The sequence below is a fragment of the Passer domesticus genome, chromosome 11 (genome assembly GCF_036417665.1).
Source record: "Passer domesticus isolate bPasDom1 chromosome 11, bPasDom1.hap1, whole genome shotgun sequence".
Lineage (NCBI taxonomy): Eukaryota > Metazoa > Chordata > Aves > Passeriformes > Passeridae > Passer > Passer domesticus.
In genome coordinates, this window is record NC_087484.1 from 21,372,028 (window position 1) to 21,390,321 (window position 18,294).

Sequence of the window (18,294 nt, forward strand, 5' to 3'; positions counted from 1 at the left end):
ACTCACTTTGGCACAGCCTCACCCCCAGTGATGGCTGGCTCACAGAATGGTGTGGGTTGGACGGGATTTCAGTGATGGTTTCATTTTAAGCCATGGGCAGGAGCACCTTGCAGGCTGCTCGAGAGCCCTGGCCCCGTTTAGAGCTGATGTGGAGCTGTGCTCCATGGCACCATCTCCCACTGCCCCGGACTGATGTCTGCTCCTGCTCCCGTCCGGGGAGGGACGATCGTGCCTTACAGCAGCAGATGAAGCTTCTAGACTCTCAGCCTCCAAAAAACCAGCGGAAATCTCATTAGCAGCGCTCATTTCTGCGCACCGGGCTCCGCGCTGCCGTTCTCCCGCAGCCCCGGGGTTCCGCCTGCTGTCCCCGCTGCCCCCGCCCCGCTCCCGCAGCAACAGGTGGGGCCGGCCGGGATCCGAACCGGCACCGAACCGGCACGGCAGCCACAGCCCGAGCGAAGCGGAGCCGGTAAGTGACCGCGGGCCCCGGGCGGGGGAGCGCCGGGTCCGGGCAGGGCTCAGGGCGGGCCGGAGCATCCCCCCGCACAGCCCGGGCACGGCGGGGCTGCGGCTCCTGGGGCTCCCGAGCCCTTCCACGCGGCACCGCGTACTCCTTGTTCCCGCGGAGAGGCGTCCCTGTGCCCCCCGACAGAGCCCGGGGCGTTTTGCAGGGTCAGAGGATTCCCGGGAAGCCCAGCTTCAACCCCCGGGCAGGATCCGCTGCCGGGGGCAGGGCTGCGGGCACAGCTGCAGACAGCGTCCTGCGGGTATGAGCACACCGCGTCCCTCAGGTGTGAGCATCCCCCTGTGGTACCCTGAGCACGGGCACGCCTGAGGGATGCTGCTGCTACCGGGGGAATGCCGTCAGCAGAAGGATTCTGGTACCAGAGGGACAGCAGCTTGGTGCCCATAATGACTTTACATGGGACATTAATTCCCATGAGAAATGCTCCCTTGGCCTCCTAGATCTCCCCTCCATGAGGATCTCTTCTCCCAGGCTGCCCAAGGCAGCAGCAGGGACAGGAGCAGCACCAAAGGCAGAGGAAAGGTGTCCCACCTGCTTCATTCACCTCCTGCCTCGCCCCTGGCAGCACTGGGTTGTGCTTTGGGGTTCCTACACCACCCCTTTTACTGTGCTGGGCAGTGGCTCCTCCCTTCCCCTCCCACCCCCAGAGCCAGGCTGTCAAACCACACTCTTTGTTTACTTTAAAAAACAAACTCACCTCCAAACACTTCTTTGGTGAAACTCGTGGGAACCTGGCTTGTACCAGCTCACAGACCAGAAGGGAAGGGAAGGGAAAGCAAAAGAGCTCCACATCTTGTTATTTAAAACCCTGGCGGTGATTAAATCAGTCTGATGATCCTTACAGTCTGACTCATCATTTTTTTTAAACACTCAGGGCTGGTGAGGTAGGGATTTACTGCTGCTGCTCTCCAGCAGCAATCCCCCCTGGAAACTGGGCAGCAGGATCGGGCAGAACGTCCCGGGCTCATCTCCACAGCCCATCTGGCAGCTCCCTTTGTCCACCTAGGTGGTCTCTGCAGAGACAGGGCTTTCTATTTTTAATTAATCCAAATTAAGCTGTCCTGGGAAAGATAGCCAGTGTCACTCCACCCTTGTGAGCCCAGCCTCTCACCCCTTTGCCAGGGCACACCACCCATGAGCTGTGCCCGGTGTTCCAGGAGATAATGCTGTGTCACATCCCCTGCACCCACAGCTTCCCTCAGCCATGGGAGAGCCCTTGCAGGGGCGCCCAGGAGCCGTCCTGCTGCCCCGGGGAGCTGCCAGCAGCCACGCTGAGCTGCCTGCCTGCAAGATGACCCTCACCACCACCAGCAGCACCAGCAGCACGCCGGCGCCCAGCGTGGCCCAGGCTTTCTTCTGCCTCCTGCTCTGCATCCCCTGGGGCAGCTCCTGCCCGCCCAGCTGCCAGTGCACGGAGCGGGCGGGGGCCAAGGCCGTCCTCTGCAGCTCCCAGCGCCTGGAGGAGATCCCCAAGGACATCCCCAGAGACGTGGTGCTCCTCAAGCTGGACGCCAACAGCATCACCAGGATCCCCAGCAACGCCTTCAGGCACCTCTCCCACCTGCAGGAGATCGACCTCTCCGGGAACGCCATCGAGAAGATCGACAGGGCGGCTTTCAGAGGGGTGGCAGCCGGGCTGAGGAGCCTCGACCTGTCCGGCAACCGCATCCGCAGCATCCCCAAGGAGGCCCTGCTGGCCCTCAAGGCCGAGCTGCGGCTGGCCGACAACCCCTGGCACTGCGAGTGCGGCCTGCAGGAGCTGCTGTGGGAGGCGCGCCTGGACCCGGCCTCGCTGCGGGACGTCACCTGCCACACGGCCCCGCGGCAGGAGTACGTGGGCAAGCCGCTGCTCCAGGTGCTGGACGCCGGCGCCAACTTCTGTGGCGCGCGCCCGAGGAGCACGGACGTGGCCGTGCTGGTCACCATGTTCGGCTGGCTCGCCATGGTGGTGGGCTACGTCGTGTGCTACGTGCGGCACAACCGGGAGCGCTCCCGCGGGCACCGGGAGCGGCTGGGCACGCTGCCGGGCGCCCAGGCCCGTGTGGAGAGCACCAGCACCGCCCTGTAGAGCGGGGCTGGGGCCGGCTTCAGGCTTCTTCCTCACGGGGAGCCCCTGGCAGCTGGTGGGCATCAAGGCTTCTCGGCGGGATTCTGCAGTGCTTTCTTTGGCTGAGTGCCACCAGCCCCCCTCCCCAGTGACACTGGAGGGAGTGTGGGCAAACGACATGGGGGAGGGATCCAGGGACACCCCGTGTGGGCCTGTCCATGCTGACCAGGGACTTGGACATAATACTTGGCCCCCAGGTTGTGGGGACACGCAGCCCCAGCCAGAGCTGGGCTTGCAGGGAATGCAGCCCCAGTCGCGCGCTTGTGGCTGGGAGAGAACGAGTCCCTGGCAGGGAGAGATGGGCTCTGGGGCCAGGCGGTCCCTGGGGTGCAGAGGGGTCACCCCATCCTGGCTCCAGTGAGGCATCAGCCTTGCCAAGGGCAGGACAGCTTCCCCAAGGCCCTCACTACCAGGGGAGCTCCAAAATCTCTGATTTCTTCAATAAAGCCTTGCACTTAGGAAAAGCCCTCAGGGTTTGTGCTGTGCTGGGACATGAGTAGCCAGGGGGATGAGTGGCCAGGGAGGGTGGTGGTGCTCGTGGTGCTTGGGGGGCTTATCCTAATTCAATTTCTACCAAAGCAGAGCAGCCTGAATTCAATGTACCAGCACAACTTCCATTAGGTGCCACCCCCTCCCACCCTCAGCTGAATCTCAGGCAGGGACCGGTGGCCAAATACATCTGGTCTTGCCTTATCTTGCCCTTCCTGGGGGCTGAATTAGGGTTGTTGCTCACAGCTCATTGATGGAAGCAAATCAAATTCTCCCTTTTCTCACAAGGGAGAAATGGCCCTTCTTGGCAGAGCCAGCTGCACTGAAGAGGGAGAGGAGGGAGGGATGCAGAGGCTCACCCTGCAGGTCTGGACCCTGGAAAGGCTCAGGCTATGACCCCCAGCCCTTCTTGATGGGGCTGGCACCTCATGAGTGCTCCCCAGTGCCAGGGTGGGTGGCTCAGCCCAGCAGGAATCCTGGCTCTGGGGAAGGCTGAGAGGTGCTCTGGGACACTCAGGTGAGGCAGGGGGTCCTGGGTGGGGAGAACAGAGGGGGACCCTCACCCCAGCACACTCGGGTGCTCAGGGGCACCTCGTCCTCACTGGGATACCCATGGCCATGGACATTCAGGGGTGACTTGGTGGGTGAAGGGATGCCTCTGCCACGGGCAGAGCAGCTGGGTTTACCCATGGGGGAGAAAGGCTGGGTGCACACAGTTTATTAGAGCTCTGGTTAAGCAAAAGAGTCCCCCAGCAAAGGCGAGGAAAAGAAAAGAGGCCACAGTTTCACCTGAAGCAGGTTTGGGTTTTTCCCACTCCCGTGGTAGCTGGATGGGTCCAAATGCAAAGCAGGTTTTCTCAGGGGTCCCTAACCCCACACAAAGGTGCACGGACCAGCAAGGACCAGCACTGGCCCTCGAGCACACCAACAGGTCTGTAGAACACACACAACACTTGAGGGAGACCCAATGCAGCCATGGCAGAGTGGCAGGGTGGGCAGGCACCTGTGGCAGTGGCACGGAGGTGACAAGAATGGCTGCAGTGTCAAACCAGATGGTCCTCAGGAACATCACAGCCCCAGGCAGGCAGAGCCAAGCCTGGACACGCTTTTCCCCACAATTTCTCACAGTTTGCTCCCCTCTGCCATGCACCCATCCCAGCAGCTCATGCTCTGCTCTGCCTCTTCCTTCCCTGGCTTTGTGCAAGCTTTGGCCACAGCTGCTGGCAGCTCTGGGTCCCTCCTGGGGACTGGAAACTGCCAAGCACCATGGCCCTGGTAAGCCAGGGGGTGCACCCAGCCTCCAGCAACCTTGGGTAGGACATGGAGCATGGTGGCAGAGCTTTCCCAGGAGAAACAGCCCCTGGACAAGGCTGCAGGGAGCCTGGAGCTCCCTCCTCCTCCTCCTCCCTTCCTGCAGAGCGTTCAGCCAGCCAGCCCAGCTGATGCTGAGCCATTCCCGGGCTCCGTGGTCCATCTCCACCTGGCAGCCCAGCTGGTCCCGGCGTGTCTCAGCTGCCTCAGGTGGTTTTCAGCCGGAGCACCTTGGAGAGCGGCTCCCTGGCGCTGGAGTAGAGCAGGTAGGAGCCCTCAGCGGTGTGAAACGCCTCCCAGTCCCTGCAGCCCACCGTGGGGAGCTGGTGGGCTGCCACGAAGCCCTCGTAGCCTTGCCACCTGCACAGGGAAGGCGGTTAGCTCCTGGGGCTGGGCTGGGCACCCGGGAAGGGCAGGGAGCTGCCATCCCCCAGCTCCCTGCTGTGGCTCAGGGGGGGATGTCCCTCACCAGGGCTTCCCATCCCTGCCTGGAAGCAGGGAGCAGTCCCACCATGCTCCCTGGGCAGGTGAGCAGGCTGTGCCCTGCAGGGAGCAGCCCCCAGCCTGCCCTCTGCAGTACCTGTAGATGATGCTGTTGACAGAGAAGGTGAAGCCATCGAAGGAGTTGGCCACCACCAGGAAAGAGTCGTCTCCCACCGAGAAGAACTCCCAGTCCAGGGCACTGGGGATGGAATGAGCAGAGGGACAGGTGAGGTGACCTCTGTGTGGCTCTGACACCCTGAGCACACACAGAAAACCCTGCTCTTCCCAGGCTGCTCCTGAAAGACATCCACCCTCATTCCCAAATCCAGCCCTTCTCCCAGCTCCCACTGGGACTTGGTGCCAAGGAGCCATCACCCATCACCATCCCCACCTGTCTCAGTCCCTGGGAGTGTGAAGCCTGCAGGAACCCTCCAGGAGACAAGAAAGAGTTAAACTGAAAGAGGAGAGGCCCTGGCACAGCTGCAGCCATCCCATCCCTGGAATAGTCCAAGGCCAGGTTGGACAGGGCTTGGAGCAACCTGGGCTAGTGAAAAGTGTCCCTGCCCATGGCAGGGGGTGGAATGAGATGGGCTTTAAGGTCCCTTCCCCCTCAAATCATTCTGGAATTCTGTGAGACCTTTGGATTGCTCAGACTGTGGAGCACCCTGAATCCTTGCACAGGTACCTGTAGGTGAGAAGGTCCTGGAATTTAACAAACATCTGGGCCGTGATGTTCAGCTCATAGATGGAGGAGTTGATGGCATAGAAGTTGGAGGGTGCTGGCATCCCGCTGTCATAGCTGTGGCTGTTGGCAACAGCCAGGAAGACTCTGTCCCCAATGTGAAAAACCTCCCAGTCAGCTGCACCAAATGTCTGTGGGGAAGGAGGCCGTGAGAGGCTGGATGTGCTGCCCTGTCTAAGCACAGAGGGGGGACTGAGGAGCAGTGGCCAAGCCTTACCAGGATAGACTGGAAGAGCTGGAAAGAGCCACGGAGCCAGATGTAGATGTGTGAGTAGATCTTGGTGGATGTGCCATTGAAGGTGTTAGCTACAGCCAGGAAGGAATACGGTCCGATGGTGAAGAATTCCCAGTCGTAGGCTCCAGAGGTAGGAATGGTCTGGTTAGTTTCAAACAGCCCTGTCCTGGGGTTCCACCTGTATATCACACTGTCTATATTGTGGTTGTTCCCTGGGGGAGACAGATGTGCACCATGAGGGACAGAAATTCCTGCTTTGTGTAGGAAACAAGACCCCAAAGCAGGCTCAGCTACGTTAATATTTGCCAGCAGGTCACGAGGCTGCTTGCAAGTGACCTGTTGCTCCCCAAGAAGTAGCCAAAGAGATTCTACAGCCTCCATCCCTACCTAAAAATCCCCTCCATCCCTACCTAGTGTCTCCATTCCTAGAGCCTCCATCCCATGGAGCACATCAACAAGTGCACAGCAGCAGCTTTGTGGCAGCCCTGGCAGAGGAGGGACAGGCAGGGGCTTTATCCCCACACAAGCAGCCCTCCAGAGGCTCCCTGCCAGCACCCCAGGGTGGACAAGCTCTGCTGGCTGTCCCACAGTCCCAGCTGTGTCCCTATGCCACAGCACAGGTCACAGTTGAGACAGCCACAACACACAGAGTGTCACCACACAATTTCAGGAGGACTCAGCCCTTACAGAGTAACACCACATCACTTCAGAGGGCTGCAAGTTCTGCCTTTCTGGTTCTTTATCCCAGCCTTTTATCCCCTCATGCTGATGCCCTGCCCCTGTGTGCCCTCTGCTCCCTTTGGAGGTTGCTCAGTGCCCCTGGGCACTCCATGGCTCATTGCTGTCAGTGCTGCTCACAGCTGTGCCCGCTGGGGATGAGGCTCAGCCCCACCCCAATCACCACACACTCTGTGCCTACATCCCTCAGCTCCTGACACTGGGGGCTTCCCCCTGCCCTAAAGCACGTGCTCCATCAGCTCCTGGGCTCTGCTCAAGCATCTCCACCTGTGTGGGACCCAGCAGGCTTTAGATCCTCATTGCAACAGGGACTTGGGCAAAGAAAGGCTGCAGGAAGAGTGGGGATGGCCACATGGATAAGTGGCAGCTCCGCAGGGACTGAACCTCCAGTCCCCCTCAGGGAAACATTCCCAGTTTGGCTTGGCCATGGTGGTTTCACCCCAGTGTGAAATGGCCAAGTGTGCATGGCTGGCAAACTGCCTCAAGGGAAGGTCTCACTCTGATGGAGTCCAACAGGAGACACAGGGAGTGTCCAGCCCAGCCCACAGGTGCCCAAGCAGCCTGGTGCCAGCTCTGAGCCTGGTGCCAGAGGCACTGATGCCCCCTGAGCCAGCCCTGATGGCAGGGAAGGAGCCACTGGCTCATCGGAGCCCAGCTGGGAGCACCCCACAGAGCTGTGCTGTCATCCAGGGCTGCACATCCCAGCCCAGAACAGCTCCCTGGGGAGGGGAAGGGGGCTGGATCATGTCTGCAGGGTGTCAGGGAGGGAGCTCAGCTGGCTCTCACTCAGTTCCCCGTGTGCCCACAAGGCTGGGGATCTGGCTTCACAAAAGGCTTCACCTGTGGCACTAGCAGGTTACACAGTATTGGGGATAAAACTGAAAATAAGCAGAAAGATTCAGCACAGACACCATCCCCACTCCCGTCCTTGTCCCCTGCAGCCAGAAACCCAGAGGGTGGCTGTCACCCCCTTGCTTTTCTCTCCTCTCAAGGCGCTGGGTGTCCTGGGGCACCCCAGGCGTGCTCACCTCCCCTGCCCTCCTGAGCATGCAGGGGCAGCCTGCTCTGGGCAGGGCACTGCCAGGGCCCCAGACAGCACCCTGCAGGCAGCACTGAGGGCTGGGTACCTTCTCTGTGGTTGACCACAGCAAGAAAAGCCTCTCCCTGGATGACAAAGGCCTCCCAGTCCCTGGCGCTGTGCGTGCTGATGCGCTGGTACGCCACGAACTTGGCTTTCCTGCGGCTCCACTTGAAGATCACCGAGAACTCCTGACCCCTCTCATCCTGCTCAAAATTCGCCACCGCCAGGAAGATCTGGGAAAGGAAAAGCCAGGATGGCTTGGGTTTCTCCTCTCAAAGCAGCACGGGCAAGGAAACGCAGGGGGAGGTGGGATGGAGTGGCTGGTGTGGCCCTGGCTGGGGTCCTTGAGCTGTCCCCAAGCAACACAAAATGGGGACAGGGACCCAGTGGCCTGTGGGGGTCCTGGAGGATGGCAGGGGCACAACTGGCAGCCAGCAGCTCTTAGACAAGGTGGGAGAGAGCTGAGCTGTCTGCACTCACTCTCCAGCCCCAGGAATGGGGAACATGGACATGAAATGCACGGGGGAAGGAGGGAGGTTCAGCTGACAAACCCCCCTGTAAGTAAAGGTAGTTCAGAACAAAAAAAAGGCGGGTATGATAATGATAACAATGACAATAATTATAACAATTCCCCTGAGACAAAACTCTGGTTTTTCAGACCAAGCAACCCCTGTGAGAGTGTAAGAGACAAGAGTGGGGCAGCAGAGGTGGCCAAGTGCAAGGCAGGGAGCACATCCAAGCTGTCATGCTGTGCCACCCCAGGGTCCCTCAGATGGAGCAGCAGAGATTACGCCCCAGTTTGGGGCACAAAGAGGCACAGGGTCACAGCCCACAAAGAGGAAAGGGTCAGTGGGGGTTCTCCTGCCTCCTGGCCTGTACAGGACCAGGGCTTTGTGCAACCAAGGAGTAGCCACCCCCAGGACAGGGCTGTGCTGGGCTGTCCCCCCGTCCTCCCACAAAAAGTGAATCCCCAGCTCTGCTCTCTCTGCAAGCACCAGTCCAAGGAGCCCCTTTGGGGCATTCCCAGAAACAGCTTCAGTGGGAAGAGAAAACCCTGGAGACACAGCCAGAATGGGTCATGACAGACGGGGAGCAATCCCAGCTTCCCTGGGAGCCCTGGCTCCCAGCAGATGGCTGTCCTGGGTTCCTCCAAAGGGATATTTAGCCTCTCAGGGAGAGGAACCAGGCAAATCCTCTGCTCAAGCCCCAAGGCAGATTGCCCAGGGGGGAAGAGATAGCTCTGAATTCCTGGAATAATTAAAAAGCAAGAGAGTTTTAAAATGCAGCAGGTTGGATTCAGTGGGTCCCAAGAGGGAACTGCAGGCCCTGATGGCTCTTGAAGACCACAGGCAGATCTCTGAGATGCAGTTACCTATATTCTCTAAACCATGCCCAAACCTCCAGGCTTCAGAGAATCCAGCGCTGGGCACCTGCAATTTAATGCACTGAAACACGGGGGCACCTTCCTGGCAGCCTCACCTTCTTCCCAATGGTGAAATACTTGCAGGACTGAGCTTGGTGGGTGGGGATGTTCTGGTAGTGCACAAACTTGCCCTCAGTCCACCTGTAGATGGCCGAGCCCGGCGGCGTGAGCCGGTTGGCCATGGCTGCAAAGAGCCCCAGCCTGGGGATGCTGAACACCTCGATGCCCATCGTCTCCGAGTTGGTCACCAGGTTCTGGTACTCCTCCACGTAGTCCAGCCTCTGTTGGACTGGCAGCCCGCAAAAAAAGAGAGGGATGGGGTTAAAACCAGGGCCCTGCTGCTGTGCAGAGCTCTGAAGGTCCTGGTGCCACCAGGGGTGAAGGGCCAAACCAAGGGGTGGTAAGAGGCTGGCTGCAGCACATCCAGCCCCACCCAGCCCTGCCTGGCCTCCAGCAGAGAGCAGAGTGTGTCCTTTGGGAGCAGGAAAGCCCCCATGGCATGGATTTTGATCATTTTGGTGTATTTATCCTCAAGAGAACAGGGAGGAGATGACAGCAGGAGAGGTTAGGGAAGACTAAGACAGAATTCATGCCAGAAATTGGAGCAGAAAGCTCCAGAGCAGCCCTGATAGCAGATGGATGGGCACTGGAAGGGACAAGTGGCAGAAGGGGCAGTGCTGGTGGCACCAAGGGGCACAGGTCAGTAAGGCCCTGGATGAGCTCTCCTTGGGGAATCAGGGACACCGTGCAATCCTGATGGCTCCCAGAGGTAGGCAAGGATAGGGGGCCCAGTCACTGCTAGCTGCTGTGGGGAACAAATGGCTCATCCAAACCCCCACTGGGGGTATCGGCAGAAGAAATATGCTGGGAGAGGAGGGAAGGGAAGGACAGCTCAGTTAGGGACTTATCCCATCCTCCATGTCCTCTCCAGGGATGCTGGGAAGACAGCCTGGAGTGAGTGAGAGTGCCAGTGGATGAAATCCATGTCACTATTGAAGTACACCCATCCATCCCATTGCCTTTTCCACCTTGGTACTCCCACTGTTTTCCTTACAAAGTGTCCCAGATGACACTGAGACCTGTGTCTGCCACCCTCCCAATCACCCCCAGTATTTCTGGCAGCTGCTGGGTCTCCTTGTTTCCCCTTATCCATCCCACAAATGCTTCAGCACTGGGGCAGCACCCCAACACCCCGAGCATGGCTCTCCCTGGGGTGAGCTGCCCTGCTCAGACAGGTCAGGAGCTCATCCTGCCCACGAAATTCCCAGGAGACACAGATAATGTGGAGGCACCACAGAGGCATGAAATCCAGAGGTGCTCTGGAAGTGTCATGGGCACTGAGAGCAAAGCAAGGCCTGGCCAAGCAGAGCAGGGACAGGGGGACACCCCAGCACCTCACTGCTGCTGATTCCCATCCCAAAGGGGCCTCGAGGGCAAATCTCAGCTCCTGCTCTGCTGCAAGGCTCTCCCTCCCTCCCCAGAGTGCCAGCAGCTCCCCGGGTACCTTCCAGCATGGAGAGCCAGGCGCTGCCGTTGCAGAGGTACAGCCCTCGGCGGGAGGCGTTGAACCAGAACTGAGCCTTCTCCTGCTTGGAGCAGCGTGGCCGGGCCCCCAGGGTCACCTTCATGTCAGTCTCTGGCCAGGGGAGGAGCGAGGAGCCTCTCAGTGCACACAGGGAGCAGCAGAGAAGGGGCAAACGTCCTGGCCTCATCCTGATGATGGGCATCAGGCAGTGGGGAAAATGGAATGCCAGCACAAATCTGGGGAGCCACAGACTGGGACAACTCTGTGTGTGTGGGGAAAGTAGAATCCCAGCACAAATCTGGGGGCCACAGACTGGGACAACTCTCTGTGTGGGGAAAGTAGAATCCCAGCACAAATCTGGGGAGCCACAGACTGGGACAACTCACTGTGTGGGGCCACTGACATGAGCCCAGGGACCCGGGCATGGCCACCCTGTCTGTTCAGGGAGATTTTGGACAGGGATCCCAGGGACTGAGAAACAGAGGGTGCTGGGAACAGGAACTCCCTCCTCCTCTCTGCTCCTGCTCCCTTCCCAGCCCCTTGCCCACAGAGGTGGAGGGGCCAGCAGAGCCCTGCCCTGGGGCACTGACCGTAGGGGTATTTGAGCACCTCGTTGCTCAGTGGCTTGGCAGGGACATCCTGGAGGACACTGGGGACAGAGAGCGTTGCTACTTTGAAGTTCACGGCGTGGCATATCCGGGGGGTGGCATCAGCTCCTGGCAGCAGCACAAGCTGTCTCAGCAAGCCCTGGGGAAGTGGGAGCAGAGGGGTGGAGACCAAGTCCCGCAGATCACAGAATGGGAATTACAGGCAATCCGTGCCTTGGATTTCCTGCCTGACTTCTGCTTGTTGCCCTCCCTCCTGGGATGCACAAGTGCCCACGGGATTCATGCACATCTGCCAGATGCCCGGCTGGGGCAATCTCACAGCTGATGTAAGGAGCACGGGGCTTGCAGCAGTGCCTTGCAGTGCCTCCACACGGGAAGGACCCACAGCCTCCTCTCCCTCTGTGCCGTGGCCCAAGCCCTGCCAGCATAAAGGACTAAGAGGGCTGTGGGTCATCCCACAGCCAGCCACGGGCACCCACGAGCCCACCTGGGCACCCGGGGCAGCCCACACCACGGGCACCTACCGTGAACACGCCTTTCCTTCTCCGCCTGCTGCCCAGGTAGAAGCTGGCTCTCCTCACTGACAGCGAGGCTGGAAACGGAGTCTCCACCACCCTGGGGATGGGCAGAGAGGAGGTTTCACACAAGAGGACAATTTCACAGCTGGCCAGAGGAGATGCCGATGAAAGAACATCACCCTGCCCACCCTGCCGGCTGCGCTGCCCCAACCTACACATCCTTGGGGACGCTGCAGTCCACGGTCAAGGAGAAGGACTGGCCGGAGACAGCCAGGACGAGTGTGTGCCACTGGTTGTCGGAGAGGGACACGTTGGGGAAGGTGACGCGGGTCTGCCAGCCGCCGGCGCGCTCCTGGCTCCAGAAGAGGAAGTGGAGCTTGTCGGGGGCGTAGCGCAGCCCCACCAGCACGCTGGGGCTCCCCTCGGCCATCAGCGTGAAGATGTACTCGTTCCTCTGCGGGAGGGCAGGGGCTGGCACCTGCGGGGCCGCGCTGTGCCCGCGCTGTGCCCGCTCCATGCCTGTACCGTGCCTGTACCGTGCCCTCACCGTGCCCACTCTGTGCCTGTACTGTGCCTGCACTGTACCCTCACCGTGCCTGCACCATGCCCACTCTGTGCCCATACCGTGCCTGGTCCGTGCCTGTACCATGCCCGCACCATGCCCACACCATGCCTGCACCGTGCCCTCACCATGCCCGCTCCGTGCCTGCTCCGTGCCATTTCCGTGCCATCACCGTGCCATTACCGTGCCCGTACCGTGCCCACTCCATGCCTGTACCGTGCCATTTCCGTGCTATTTCCGTGCCGTTATTGTGCCCGCTCCATGCCCACACCGTGTCCGCACAGTGCCTGTACCGTGTCCACTCCGTGCCATTACCGTGCCATTACCGTGTCCACTCCGTGCCCGCTCCATGCCTGTACCGTGCCATTACCGTGCCCACACCGTGCCTGTACTGTGCCTGTACTGTGCCCTCACCATGCCCGTTCCGTGCCATTTCCGTGCCATCACCGTGCCTGTACCGTGCCTGCTCCGTGCCTGTACCGTGCCATTTCCGTGCTATTTCCGTGCCATTATCGTGCCTGTACCGTGCCTGTACCGTGCCCGCTCCGTGCCCACACCGTGTCCGCACAGTACCTGTACCGTGTCCACTCCATGCCATTACCGTGCCCGCTCTGTGCCCGCACCATGCCATTACCGTGCCATTACCATGCCTGCACCGTGCCATTACTGTGCCATTACCGTGCCACTACCATGCCCGCTCCATGCCCACTCCGTGCCTGTACCGTGCCCGTACTGTGCCCGCACTGTGCCTGCACCGTGCCCACTCTGTGCCCTCTCTGTGCCTGTACCGTGCCCGCACCGTGTCCGCACTATGCCCATACCGTGCCTGTACCGTGCCCGCTCCGTGCCTGTACCATACCATTACTGTGCCATTACCGTGCCCGTTCTGTGCCCGCTCCGTGCCTGTACCGTGCCATTACCGTGCCATTGCAGTGCCATTGCCGTGCTCACCTTGGCGGGGCGGCGCAGCGCCCGCAGCGTGGCGATGATGGAGAACTCCTCGGGGAAGCGGTCGCAGTGGACGAAGAGCCGCGAGGCGGGGAAGGCCAGGGCGCGGGGCGGCGAGGCCGAGAGCTGCAGGCCGAGCAGCCCCCGAGCCCGCAGCACCCGCACGCCGCGGGCCGGGGCCCCGGGCGGCACCGCCTCCGCCAGCACGTCCAGCGGGCGCAGCTCTGTGCGGGACACAGCGCGTGTTTATCAGTGTTTGTCGGTGTTTGTCAGCGTTTGTCAGTGTTTGTCAGTGTTTGTCAGTGTTTATCAGTGTTTATCGGTGTTTATCAGTGTTTGTCGGTGTTTGTCAGTGTTTATCAGTGTTTATCAGCGTTTATCAGTGTTTGTCAGTGTTTGTTTATCAGTGTTTATCGGTGTTTGTCAGTGTTTATCAGCGTTTATCAGTGATTATCAGCGTTTATCAGCGTTTGTCAGCGTTTGTCAGCGTTTGTCAGTGTTTGTCAGTGTTTGCCAGTGTTTATCAATGTTTATCGGTGTTTATCAGCGTTTATCGGTGTTTGTCAGTGATTATCAGTGACTATCAGTGTTTGTCAGTGTTTATCAGCGTTTATTGGCGTTTATCGGCGTTTGTCGGCGTTTGTCGGCGTTTATCAGTGTTTGTTTATCAGCGTTTATCAGTGTTTATCAGTGTTTGTCAGTGTTTGTCAGTGATTATCAGTGATTATCAGTGTTTGTCAGTGTTTATCGGCGTTTATCGGCGTTTGTCGGCGTTTATCGGCGTTTGTCGGCGTTTATCAGTGTTTATCAGTGTTTATCAGTGTTTATCAGTGTTTGTCAGTGTTTGTCAGTGTTTGTCAGTGTTTATCAGTGATTATCAGTGTTTATCAGTGTTTGTCAGTGTTTGTCAGTGATTATCAGTGATTATCAGTGTTTGTCGGTGTTTATCGGCGTTTATCGGCGTTTATCGGCGTTTGTCGGCGTTTATCAGTGTTTATCAGTGTTTATCAGTGTTTATCAGTGTTTGTCAGTGTTTGTCAGTGTTTATCAGCGTTTATCAGTGTTTGTCAGTGTTTGTCAGTGATTATCAGTGTTTATCAGTGATTATCAGTGTTTGTCAGTGATTATCAGTGTTTGTCAGTGATTATCAGTGATTATCGGTGTTTATCGGTGTTTATCAGCGTTTATCAGTGTTTGTTTATCAGTGTTTATCCCCGCTGCGGGATGCGGGTGCGCGCCCAGCAGCCTGCCCGGTGGAAGAGCATGGCCCCGTCCCCTGCTGCAGGGTGGGATTTGCCCTTCGGACGCAAGGCTGGCACGGCACCGCCGAGGTGCGGAACCGGCTCGCTGGGGCGGCTCTGAGCGCTGGCACCGGAGCCGGGAGATGCCAGCCCGGCAGCTCCTCGGGATGCAGCGGCAGCAGCAGCCTCAGCCAGGAGGGCAGGCAGGGCTGCGGTGCCGCAGAGCGGCTCTCAGGACAGCCAGCTGTCCCCATCCCTGTCCCCCCAGGACAGCTCCACCCCTCGGGTCCCGTCCAGGCTCTCCCAGCCCAGCCCTAATTGCACACACGCACACGCACTCTCCCGGCAGGCACCAAAACCACTCATTATAAATAATTACCCTCTCCCCGGAGAGGAGAACGCCGTGCCCAGCCCCAGGGCATCGCCCCGGTGGGAGCACACGGCACCGCAGCTCCAGAAAGTGCCACCCCACGGAACAACGCCAGGGGTGGCACAGGAAGGGCTGCAGCAGCTGTGGGGACTTCTCCTGGCCCCTCCTGGCTTTACCTTCGAACGCTGCTCTGGCAGAGAAGGGAGCTGCTGCCCGAGAGATGAAGCAGCACTTGGCTGCACTAAACATCCCTGGTTCCATCCCGCCCCGCTGAGAGCTGGCTTTTAGCTCCAATTTGTACTAATAAATGCGGGCTGCTGGGGCACAGCGGGAGGGCTGGGAAGGAGGGAGCTGCGAGCAAGGCTGGCTGTGTGTCTGAATCCAAACCAGCTGCGGAAGGGAAGCGCTTCCTGCAGACACGCCTGGCCAGCCCAGCCCAGCCCCAGGTGGGCAGAGCCAGCAGGAACGTGCTCGTGTGGCTCCATCCAGACCAGAGCAGGGAGGTGGGTGAGGTCCTTCCCACCCTGGCAGCTCTGCGTGCCCCCTGCCCGCCCCGCTGCTGGTTTAAGCTGCTCCTAAAGCAAAGTCTTGGTGGGGGAGTTTTAACTGGAACAGCTCATTTCAGAAATGCATCACTCGGGCAACGGCCAGTTCCTGTTTTTCCCAGCAAAAAGTACAAGCTGAACTCAGGCTTGGATTTGCAGAGGGGTTTAGGAGCCCCCAGTTGCCCCGAGATGCTGAGGATGAAGAGGGGAGAGCTCAGCTGGTGCTGGAGGTTGTGGGCCAGGAAGGGGCCAAGTCCTAAAACCAAACCCAAATCCCTAAATCCAAAGGTCTGCCTCCCACATCCACCACTGCTAAGGCTGGCAGAGCAGCTGGGGGGCTCCAGCCCAGCTTGGGCAGCACAGGTGGCCTCAGGTGGGCTCGGGCTGGGGTCCCCAGGATGATGCTGGGGCCTCAGCACCCCCTTGATCCCTCCAGCCAAGGCTGCCTGGGGACAGCAGGGACATTCCCAGAGAGATTGGGGCACCTCGGGGAGGAGGCAGTGGGCAGAAACTCCCCAGTCTCCCCCTGTTTTTCTTCTCACATCACCTGGGCTGTACAAAAAGCAAATACAATTGCCATCAGACTGGGACAAGCCCTAAGCACGCGGAGCCTGGGCCCGAGCGGCCCCAAAAGCTGAGCTCAGCTGGGCTGCCCACACAGCACAGGGATGGGATGGGATGGGATGGGATGGGATGGGATGGGATGGGATGGGATGGGATGGGATGGGATGGGATGGGATGGGATGGGATGGGATGGGATGGGATGGGATGGGATGGGATGGGATGGGATGGGATGGGATGGGATGGGATGGGATGGCAGAGCCAGGGCACAGACCCTCCTTGGCTCGGAAATGACACCGGAGCTGCCGGCCCCGGCCGGGAACGTGGGACGGAATTTTTGCTGCCGGGAGGCTGGGGGTGTGCCTGTCAGAGCACAGAGGAGCCCGGGCAGGAGGGACTTTCCAGGGGGACTTCACGTCTCTCCTGTCCTTTTCCCAGTCCATCCCCTGCCCCAGCAGAGCCTGGGACCACACTGGTGCCCCAGCTCTCCCCACGGCTCCCAGAGGGCTGGCTGCTCCCCCGCTGGCCCTGGGGGGCTGCAGGCACAGGAATGACCCCACACCCTGCCACCACCACCCATGGGTGCTGCCATGCAGCCCCGAGGCGCACAGGGTGGGCACTGAGCACAGAACACGGGGCTGGGCTGCCAGCGAGAGCATGCCCCCCAAAACAGAGCACCCTCAGAGCACCCCAGCCGTGGGACAGCCCCGTCCCACAGGTGACACCCCTGTCCCCTCCCGTGGCTCCTACCTGTGCAGTGCTGCCACGTCCGGCCGGAGCCCCCGGCGCTGGCCCAGCGGAGCAGCAGCAGCCACAGCAGCAGTGCCGCCGACATCGGGGTGTGCCCTGGGGGGGTCCATCCACCGGGACCCCCCTGCCCTGCCCTGCCCTGCCCTGCCCGGCTCAGCGCCCCGGGGGCTCGGGCATGCTCTGCCCCGGGAGCCCCGGCACCGTGTCAGCCCCGGCTGCCGCAGCCCGGCTCCTCCGTGCCCATGCTCTGCCCGGGCATCGCCCCCGGGGCGCTCCCGGGGGGCTCCTGGGGGGCTCCCGGCGAGGCAGTGCCGGCTGCAGCCTGCACACAGACATTTAAATGAGAGGTCGGCGGTGGGAGAGGAGGAGTCCCGGCTCCTCCAGAGCTTTTATCTTTTGCCCAACCCTCTGGAAGGCGGCTTTGGGGAGGGATTTTTTAATCGTTATTTTTTGCTTGCTTTCTTCGCTTCCTTTCATTTTTGGTGATTCATTTTTCTGGGCTCGCATGGGAGTAGGTGAGAGATTCACTCCTGCCTGGAGAGGGCTGGGTGGGAGCCCTCCTGCCCCTAAATGCATTGGTTTTCAGCTTGTATTGGGTGAGAGACCCTCCTACCCCTCTGATCCCACTCCACCGTGGCCAGATCCCAAAAACTGCACATTTCTCCCCCAGCATTGTCCCAGGCAGGTGATGCCCACCCCATGCCCCAGGCCAGGCTCCATCCCAAGGGCCAGCCACCAAAAATGCCACCGATTCAGAAACCCTCCAGGTTCTGCTGCTCCGGGGGAAGCACCAGCAGTGGGAAAGCTCCCTGCACACAGCGAGCTCCGCTGGGCTCCACCAGCCACAGAACCAGGCTCTTCCCTTCCCCAAACAATTGAAAGAGGCTCCCACCCCCCTGGTCCCCACAGCCTTCCTGCAAGGCCAGCGCTAGAATGGGAAGCGGATGGCGAGGACCAAACGCCAGAAATTGTGTCGCAAACTGGGGGTTCTGTCAGCCAGGAAGAGCCAGAGCCCGACCCACAGCCGTGCCTGCTGTCAGTCTGTCCTCACCCCGGAGTGCTGGGGCTGAGAGTGCAGCCCAAGGAGCGCAGCACCATGTCCCACACCCCCACAGGAGCTGTCTGAGCCCCACGCAGCCCAGGGCACCAGGACGTTGGTGCCTCTGTCTCAGAGGCTGCAGAGTGGCTGTGTGCCTGTCCAACAGCCCCAGCAGGGCTGCATGGAGCTCCCCGCTCCTAACAGCCTCCCTTTGGGCATCCCCCAAATTAGGGTTCCACCAGGATCGTGCTTAAACAGAGCTTAGCCTCTCTGCAAGAGGTGAGGCACTGCTGCCTCCTCATCCTCATCCTCATCCTCATGGTAGGGATGGTGGCCAGTGGCACAGCCACAACCAAACCTGGGGGTCCCAAAAGGTAGGTGGGGGTCCTGAATGGCACCTGGGAGCTCCAAAAGGCAGCTGGGGGCCCTGAATGGCAGCTGCTGGAGGTGAGCACAAGGGATGCAGGAGGACAAACCACCCCATCTCCCCTG

General features: G+C 60.1%; 2 protein-coding genes across 3 annotated transcripts; one reads left to right on the forward strand and one right to left on the reverse strand.

Annotated features, from left to right (window-relative positions):
• The first annotated feature begins 85 nt into the window (after positions 1 to 85).
• On the forward strand, positions 86 to 3,456 carry LRRC3 (leucine rich repeat containing 3). Its single transcript, XM_064435702.1, has 2 exons — positions 86 to 469; positions 1,719 to 3,456. Exon 2 carries the CDS (start codon positions 1,731 to 1,733, stop codon positions 2,592 to 2,594), a length of 864 nt encoding a protein of 287 aa, XP_064291772.1. The 5' UTR covers positions 86 to 469; positions 1,719 to 1,730; the 3' UTR covers positions 2,595 to 3,456.
• A 274-nt stretch (positions 3,457 to 3,730) lies between these two features.
• On the reverse strand, positions 3,731 to 17,111 carry TSPEAR (thrombospondin type laminin G domain and EAR repeats). 2 transcript variants are annotated; one of them, XM_064435701.1, is made up of 12 exons: positions 16,764 to 17,111; positions 13,300 to 13,520; positions 12,002 to 12,138; positions 11,793 to 11,883; positions 11,251 to 11,407; positions 10,640 to 10,771; positions 9,192 to 9,424; positions 7,759 to 7,945; positions 5,876 to 6,105; positions 5,602 to 5,789; positions 5,014 to 5,115; positions 3,731 to 4,793 (listed from the first exon to the last, which is right to left on the reverse strand). In XM_064435701.1, exons 1-12 carry the CDS (start codon positions 16,846 to 16,848, stop codon positions 4,640 to 4,642), a joined length of 1,917 nt encoding a protein of 638 aa, XP_064291771.1. In that variant the 5' UTR covers positions 16,849 to 17,111; the 3' UTR covers positions 3,731 to 4,639. The 2 variants fall into 2 exon arrangements, with proteins under 2 accessions (XP_064291771.1, XP_064291770.1); XM_064435700.1 differs by having other exon boundaries at positions 3,732 to 4,793; positions 12,002 to 12,240.
• Positions 17,112 to 18,294: the final 1,183 nt, after the last annotated feature.

Excerpts from the sequence above, each read along its gene's own strand:
- LRRC3 (XM_064435702.1), top strand. The coding sequence starts at position 1,731 with ATGGGAGAGCCCTTGCAGGGGCGCCCAGGAGCCGTCCTGCTGCCCCGG.
- TSPEAR (XM_064435700.1), bottom strand. The coding sequence starts at position 16,848 with ATGTCGGCGGCACTGCTGCTGTGGCTGCTGCTGCTCCGCTGGGCCAGC. Across the intron at positions 11,408-11,792 it reads GAAGGAAAGGCGTGTTCACG|GGCTTGCTGAGACAGCTTGT; the intron begins GTAGGTGCCCGT and ends CCACTTCCCCAG. Across the intron at positions 9,425-10,639 it reads CTGGCTCTCCATGCTGGAAG|TCCAACAGAGGCTGGACTAC; the intron begins GTACCCGGGGAG and ends GCGGGCTGCCAG.